At 29.4% G+C, this 8,987-nt stretch overlaps 1 protein-coding gene across 1 annotated transcript; it reads left to right on the forward strand.

Annotated features, from left to right (window-relative positions):
- The first annotated feature begins 5,677 nt into the window (after nucleotides 1-5,677).
- LOC108749604 (dnaJ homolog subfamily C member 8) lies at nucleotides 5,678-8,355 on the forward strand. The gene is made up of 6 exons (XM_018488397.1): nucleotides 5,678-5,756; nucleotides 6,505-6,663; nucleotides 6,736-6,802; nucleotides 6,890-6,984; nucleotides 7,466-7,611; nucleotides 7,750-8,355. The coding sequence occupies exons 1-6, from the start codon at nucleotides 5,679-5,681 to the stop codon at nucleotides 7,982-7,984; spliced, it is 780 nt and encodes a 259-aa protein (XP_018343899.1). The 5' UTR covers nucleotide 5,678; the 3' UTR covers nucleotides 7,985-8,355.
- The last annotated feature ends 632 nt before the right edge of the window (nucleotides 8,356-8,987 follow it).

The raw sequence follows: 8,987 nt of genomic DNA on the forward strand, positions 1-8,987 counted from the left end.
TTATAACAAGCAAAAATAAAAAAAAATTAAATAATTATTACTAATTATTGTGATATATGTTATTATAAACATAAATTTATAATTATTTTATTTAATTTATTTTTATTATACTTAAATTTCGTATATTAAATGTAAGATTTATTAAAATTTTGAGTTTTTTAAAAATTAGATTTTATCATCATCAGATAATAAAATTTTCTATATTTGCATGAAAACAATTTATAAATGGTAACTGAGATGGTGAGTTTTATATTTTATTTATCTCATATAGCTTATCTGAAACAAAAAAGCGCATAGACACTCTTTCAATCTCATACGATCATCAATTTTCCCTTTATCTATATCAACAATTGGGCTGGTTGTTAAACCCGCATCGGACTACGCATTGAAGATTGAATCGAAGATTAGAATTTGATTAATCAGATAAATTAAATTTTAATGTGTTTCGTTCTGATTGATTGAATTCTAATCTCCAATTTGTAATCTGATACAGGCTTTATACTTCTTCAAGCTTGCTTTCATTGTACGATTTTCCGTACGATGATATCAGTCATAATTAAATCAAGATTATTAAGAATCTATAAAAGTGAGGAATTATGGACTGAATTTATATTTTTCGCGTGCGAGTTGGAAGTTTTATTGTAGAAACATTTATTGTGAATTATAAAAATTGAGCGTTTAAGGAATAAATGCAAATCGATTATATGAAAATCGTGCGGTGCAAAGGAGGCTTTTACAATGACTGTATAACGAGGGTAATTATGACTCGTGATTATCACCGAGCGATTGACTCGCTTCGGACGGCGCAGCTGATATTTTTTATGCACCCGGGAATTTTCTTAGACCAATTACCGTGTAACGTATAAGATGAACATATATAAGATATAGCGTACCGCTAAAAACCGTACATGTAGCGACGGAGTAAAGCTACTCGATATGCAATGTCTCTGAATTGAAAAATAATAGCAAGTGTGCTCGCCTTTTCGATGAAACTAGGAGAGTGCCAAATAGATTTTGAAAGTTTATACGTGAATGTGTGCAAATGTAATTGCTTGTGGGGCACATGTGTACACGTACATGTGTGCGTGTATGTTTTCTGTCACATTTTTATAGTGTACTGGCTGTAAGCTTCGAGAGCAGTGCTCTCGTTCGCTAAACTGATCGTTATCTAGTTATTCTCAAACTATTTATAATGTTAAACAATTATTTATTGCTTTTTATAATAATATATAATTTATATTTATTTTTATAATAAATATTTTATTAATATTTTGGCAATCTAAACTAATTCGATCGTTAAGTAAAATTTTTGTTATGTAAAATTTCTTCATTGAAATAATGTCATGTTCTCTTTTGTAACAAATGTTTACTTAATAATGATTACATAAAAATGTGTGTAATACTAAAAGAAAATTAATAGAAGTATGAAAATACATAATAAAACTTAAAGATCATTTCAGCGAAGTGGCTATTTATATATCGTCTGAAAAATAAAAATATGACTAATGAACGTATACAAATGATAGATATGAGAGATCTACCGAATGTGTTTTAAAGAGAGTGTATATGGTACATTTAAATAATTGTATTAGTAATATAATAGGATACGACAGTTAACGGTTTTTCAATCTCTTTTAGGTCCGGTTGCATCAGCGTTACTTTGATTTTAAGCGAAACTTAAAACTCTCTCTCTCTATCTCGTTTTAAAACCGAAAAAAGATTGGAACAAAAAGAGTTTTACGCCTCGCTTAAAATTAAAGTAACGTTAGTGCAATCAGGTCTTAATGGTTTGCGTGTGTTTTATAAAAAATGTTTGAAATATTATATAAAAGTTATGTAGATTTTTGCGACCATCAGTCTATTTAGTATCTTTATTTTATAACATAAGTTAAATATATATAGATAATTAACGGATCGTAATTATCATTCTTTAATATAAAATTTTAATTTAAATCACAAATATTTACAAAACAGAGGATATATTGTATTATGCATTAATTACTTTTAAAGTTGTAAAATGAAACAAATATCCAGTAATATGTTAATTTGATGAAATAAAATAACCTAGAGATTGAAGAACCATTAACGATTAAATATGTATGGATAAGTGTACAATAATATTAATCTGCGAGAAATCCGTTGGATTTCCATTGTGAGGAAACTCGATTTTCTCTTGAACTCTCGTCGTCGCTCCTAATTAAGTGTGTTTGCAAATTCACAGATGATATTCTCGACCAATCTATTTGTCTATAATCATCGCATTATCATTATTTATCTGTGTAGTCATGCTCGCTCTTTTGCGCGAAACGCATGTTTACATAAAAAAAAAAAATCTAACGTTTTAAAATCTACTCTCTCCTACAAATGCATACGCATGTATGTGTGTGTGTGTGTGTGTGTGTGTGTGTGTGTGTGTGTGTGTGTGTGTGTGTGTGTGTATGCGCACCTATATACACACACTATATCCGCTTTCTATTAATCTAAGCACTTAGGCATATTTATATAAGTCCTATATATAGATGTAACATTTTTACGAAGAAATATATTTTGGCAAACTTTTTGTGGGTAGAAATAACTTTGAAGGGAGATTAGCCTCGCTTACAATTAGTTCTTTGCGATGAACTTCAAGGCTTTATGCAGCATGTCCCACTCGGAATAAGGAGACCTTACTAAAAGTAAAATTATTGACAGGAATATATACGTATTTTGTAAAAAAATTGAATTATTAAATATCAATTTCAGTTACTTTCAGTGTAGAATGATCAAAATCTCTCTAATTTTTCATTTTAATTACTAATTTTTTTTATTAAACCCACCTTGAAATCAATTCTACGGTAAATTTTCCAATATGAAAATGATTTTTTGCAGGATTATAGATAAGAAAACACGAAACAATTAAAAAAATTTGTTATTTAGTAACGGGACACTCTGCATAAGAATTTAATAGTCATTCTGCGTAAATGCATTCATCATTCGTTTTAGTCAGTGAAGTGAAGCGACCCCGTTTACTTAGAGTCTCGATATATAGTACTCATATAGAAGTATCGTTAGTTCAGCTAGCTTTTGCGTACTTTGTAAAATGTGCGCTGTAATAAATATCGTTGGCATCGTAAGCATGCAATTTAACGAAGCATGTCGGCAGAATAACGCGAGAATTGTTCGAAGTTCGCGAGTCTCGACTTGATTAAAAAAAAAGATATTCCTTTTTAACGTACAGAAAACGGTTAAAGAGAGAAGGTTGAGAAAGTTAGTTCTATGACTGCATTTATCTCTCTTCTGTTGATAATAAAATTCTGTTGATAATAGAAATTAGTGTGCAAAAATGTTTTCTATAACTTTTTTCTACACAATTACAATTATATTATACATAAGTGAAATTAATTTAAGTAAATTATTAATTAGTGAAATAAATTATTTTTAAACAAATTATAATTATAATTAATATTACGTATCAATTAATCACATTGTTCTACTATTTATATAGATATCGTGTGCTACGAAATAATATTATATAGCGTAATGTCTCTGGTATGTTGCATTAAAATCACTTTTTTTTTAATTAATTGTTGTCTGAGATTGCAAGAAAGTTTCATAAATATTGATGGCGTTGAATCACCGAATCCGATATGATTCCACGTGATTTATTACACGCGCACGTTACTGAATTGACTGGATCTTTAATGAATTAGAATAATCGTTATACGCACACGCTTTTCCTACTTCGATTGTTAATATTATTAATTGGTAGTAGCATATAGTCATATACAAGAGAACTTAACATTGTTGTGAATACGTTGTACGTTTCGTTACGATAGAATCGTGAGGACCGTATCCAATTCTTCATTTCTGTAACGAATTATATATTTCCTCCGATCTACGCGAATAGAAGGAGTTGTATAATAGATCTGATTTTTCGAAGTATATAAAAAATGTATTATTTCCATTCTCTATTTGTTGTTTGAGGTGAACTGTTTGCATGTTGTAATCATACATTTATTTCGGAGCTTTTACTCTTCATAATAAATTGTTTAGATTTCTCTTTCTATCGCTTCTTCGATTGTTAAAGTTTTAATCAATCTTGAAAGCTAAACTTTCAAGAATGTAGTCTAGAGCCAGTATTCATAATTGGTTCTTATTTCAAGACCGTCTTAAGTAATGTCTTGAGAAGCCAATACGATTCTCTGGCTGGTATTCATAATCAGATCTTATATTCAAAACTGTCTTAAATACAGTTTTAAGAAGTCACGAAGCCACACCCCAGAGGACTGTATTAGCGTCTTAAGACATTACTTAAGACAATCTTGAAATAAGATCGGACTATAAATACCGCAATGACATCTTAAGACTTTACTTAAGACGGCCTTAAATATAAGATTCGATTATGACTACCGGCCTAAATAAATAATTTTTTATTGACAGTACAGTCCTTGCGATTGGATGACAGTAACGACAGCTTATGTCTGATTATATAATAGTAAATAATTAGACTTAGACAAGTCATTGCTAGATTAGATAGCGAAACGTAACGGGCGCTAGATATTCATAGAACGTTACATTATACCTAGCTATTTCATCAAGAATCACCCTCCTATTTATCACACCTGTGAGTTTTCCGATGGAGGGTATAGTGAGTAGCGATATTGTATGTTATATAGACACTAGTTACATCAACTGTATTATCTTAGTCAACCGATCAGTTTGACGGAAGTGTATGCCGCAATAATAATAACGCTCTCTGATTTCGTTCGATGTGTCTTTGTTATCGCGAAGGAGGCATTACTTGTTTATTGGCTGTTAAGCTTTGTTAATAAAATATTACAAAATTTTACATTGAGAGAACGCCGACGTCTTTCATTGCACTTTTTCCGCCATTCTTGTAAAAAAGAAAGATTTACCTGAATAAGTTATTATTAAAAAAAAAAAAAAAAATTTATTTAAATAAATCATTTTTCTTTTGCCAACTAATTTTCATCAATTAGAAATACTGTTTGCTATATTTTACTTTAGAAGCACTTACGTATTTAACCTTCAAATACACTCATACCCATACACCCCCTTTGAGCACCTATTAATGGTACACAGAAATGAAATTTGATATTTTTAATTATCAAGTCTCTCCAGGATTAAAACAGAAATTTCTTTAAAACCACTTTTTTCTGAGGTATAATTTTCTCACAAATCTAATATCTAAGTATCACTCAAATTTAATAAAAAAAACATATTTAACGTATTGGGGATAAGCCGCGGCAACTGTTTATGCGTGTAACTATTAACAATTTGAAAATTTTCGTGGTGCGAATTTGCACTATAGTGTACGGTTTGAGAAGATTAAAAATATGTTTATTGTATTTTCTATAAATCAAGATTATTATAAAAAATTTTAATTTTTTATTTAAATTAAAAATTAATTTTTTTATTATTTTTAGTTATTTCTTCTAGAAAACTTTTTTTCCACGTTGTTTCTTATTTATTAATATTTTAACTGAAAAATTAGATAAAATTACAAAAAATGATAATTAGATTAATTTTATCAATTAGAAAAATCTTTTTTTTAATATATATTGATAAGACAATTATAGTTATCATGATAAGCTAACACTGTCAACTGCGCTGGTAAAGCCGTGATTTTCCACCAGTCGGCAGCACCAGCGAGAATTCTAAGCTTGTAAAGAAATAAGATGGCCTCCACCGACTCCAGTTTATCAAGTGAAAATCCCGCCAAGAAGGAGGATGAATTTAACGAATTTTACTCGGAGGTACACGACTTCCCGTAAATTTTAGCATCGTTTTATATACGTTTCCACTGGCGAAATGATACTGAACCTTTTGTTGTTAAACAGACACGTAAACAAACTCGAAGCAGTAACTTCGACAAGTATCACTTTACGTTGGAAATAAAATGACAACAGCATCTCCTAAAGTCTATATGTGTTTTAATCGCCCTACAATTATCGTATATAATCGTGTCGAGTCTTGCGAGTATTATTATTACTATAAATATTGCCTAACCTAAATAGATATGGTTGTGTGTTGAAGTTTTTCATGGTTTTCTTGTGGGAAATGTGTTTCATTTTTTTCTATATTATACTTTACAGAATTATTATTAGAATTATTTTTACAATTAAACATATATTCTATTAACCTTTTTTTAACGAAATTTATATTTATTCAATTCGTAAATAGGTACATTTCTCTTGTTCTATCTTGATGTAAAGAAGATAAACATGATACTTGTAAAAAACAACCTTATTGTTTAATAACTTCCATTTGCAAGAATTTATTTGGTTACATTTATACTTTTCTTGTATTCTACATTATTTATTTTGTTGTATATTGTACTGAAATTTAATATTTAGATTTAATTGTATTCTTATATATTGTGACATTAATGTCTGTTTTGTATTAATTATATTATAATTAATTATAATATATTTTATTAATTATATTTTAATTAATTATATACACATATTATATAATCATGAAGTTATTTCATTGCATCTATAGGTTAAAGAAATTGAGAAAAGAGATTCTGTGTTGACCCCCAAGCAACAAATTGATAGACTATTGCGACCTGGTTCATCCTATTTCAACTTGAATCCATTTGAAGTTTTACAAATTGATCCGAGCACAGCGATAGAGGAAATAAAAAAGAAATATCGTCGTGTAAGTGTATATTTGTAACTATAATAAGAAGTGTCATAATTTAATTCTGATCTTTTGATTAAAAAATTATAGATGTCAATTTTGGTACATCCAGACAAAAATCAGGATGATGCCGAAAGAGCACAGCAAGCCTTTGAAAGTAAGTATAGTAGATTGATTTAGTTTAAAAAAAGATATGTACACTACAACATGCTAAATATGTTTAAAAAAATCTTATTTATTGTAGTTGTTAATAAAGCGTGGAAAACATTGGAAAACGAGGAAACTAGATCGAAATGTATGGATGTTATTGAGGAGGCAAAGGCGCGGACTGATCACATGGCAAGTATTTAATTATTTATGGAAGCTTTGTCCTTTGTAACAAGGCATATTGCATTACAGTCAAGTTTTATATGATATATATGTATAATATATATATTATACATATATATATGTTATACATATATATCATATAAAACAATTTATTTAATTTTTCAGCACATTAACATCTTTCTAATAGGATGCCTTATTGAACATTAAATTATTAAATTGCTTGTCAATATGTGACATTATTATATTTAATATGTAACATTACTATAGTACTTTAATTGCATTTATAAGTCCGAAAAATCAATTTTGTGTGAAAAATCAGTATAAATGACTACATATTTAGTATATAAATTTATACAGAAATTATTTATTGTAAGCATCTGAAATCCAGCTTCGACCATTATAGGCTTTAAACTCTTACTTGTGTATTTACATATATGATCTTAATAAATCGTTTATTACGGTATGTATGTATAATATTTCAATATTTAAGATTGCAGAAAAGAAGAAGAAGCAAAAGAAAGAAGGAAAATCTGAGAATTCGGGTCCGACACTTTTAGAGGAAGAAACTGAGGAAGGCTACAGACACGCGGTTTGGGTTATGACTATGAAACTATTCGCCGATATGGAGCGAAGAAGGTCATTTCACAATTTTTATTCTAAACAAAAAAATCTATTAATATATTAGAAAAAATTAATAAATTAGTGTTATATTCTCTTCAATATTTATATACGATAATACACATTTATTTAAAATAGTTTCTTTTTCTTTTACAGACGAGAATTAGCCACGAGAGATGCAGAGCAACGTAAGAGAAAGCGCGAAGAGGAATTGTCTGCAGAAGCCCAAGCAGCAATGGAGCGCGAATGGCAAAGAAACTTTGAAGAATCCAGACAATCGCGCGTCGACAGCTGGAAGGCGTTTCAATCCGGTACGAGTGCAACAAAGCAGAAGAAAGCGAAGAAGTTAAAAGCTTTTAGGCCGCCAAAAACGAAGGCGGAGTCACGATAATCGATCATCCCTCGTTTTTCTCTACTTCCGATGTGTGGATTCTAATTTCAGTAGACGCAATGTTTTATCTTAGAGATTTTCTCACAACGTTAAGCTAGGATAAGAAATCTAATTCGCGCGTTGATAAATCACTGATGCTGAATCACTTTATCTTGAAATTGAAAGAAAGAGGATATTTTGGATCCTCGATTCTTTTGATTTCAAGCTATCCAGTTACAAGATAGGAATTTTTTGGTTTTGACATTGTTTAAACGCCGAGATTCAAGTTTTTATGAAATATCCTTATATCCATTAATAGTCAGTTTTATTAACCTTAAATCTGAATAATGTCATTAAATCTTATGATGAACTTTCGAGAGCATCTTTTTATTTCATTGATTCTCTTGCTGAAGATTACCGAATTATTTCTATTTATCATCAATTTCAACTTAACATTGCTCACTAATATATTCAGAGTAAACGAAGTTTGGGGGAGCTTGATGAAATCGATAGCAAGATCATTTTCTTGCTTAGATGTGTAATCGTGATTCAAAACTAGTAAAATAAAAATGTTAAAGGTATATATACCGATGTTACCGTGAGTAAAATCGTAAGAATAAATTTGTGCGTTACTATAAAGGGAAAAAATATACGGAAAATGCGGAGCAATAGCAAAGTTATTGGATGAATGACGAAATACGAATGCATCTCTTTATGTATGTGGTTGAGTACAGTTTCGTGTACAGGTTATGCGAAATCTCATGCTGTTCATTTTGAAAATGACTTAAATCGTATATTAAAAATCTTTGTGAAAACGAATTTGCATTTTAATTTAAATATTCTAATAAGCTTATTTAAAGCTAGCTTAGATTTATTTTTATTTTATATATTTAAATTATATCCCTGTACATTTCCAAAATGTATAGCACGGCGATTTGATTGTGAGAATTTCTTGTGTGTAAATTCTAAGTCTCTTCGCAGAAGACTTGACAATTAGGAATTTTTTCATGAGTTGTACAATTCG

Source organism: Trachymyrmex septentrionalis, unplaced genomic scaffold (assembly GCF_001594115.1).
Source record: "Trachymyrmex septentrionalis isolate Tsep2-gDNA-1 unplaced genomic scaffold, Tsep1.0 scaffold305, whole genome shotgun sequence".
Lineage (NCBI taxonomy): Eukaryota > Metazoa > Arthropoda > Insecta > Hymenoptera > Formicidae > Trachymyrmex > Trachymyrmex septentrionalis.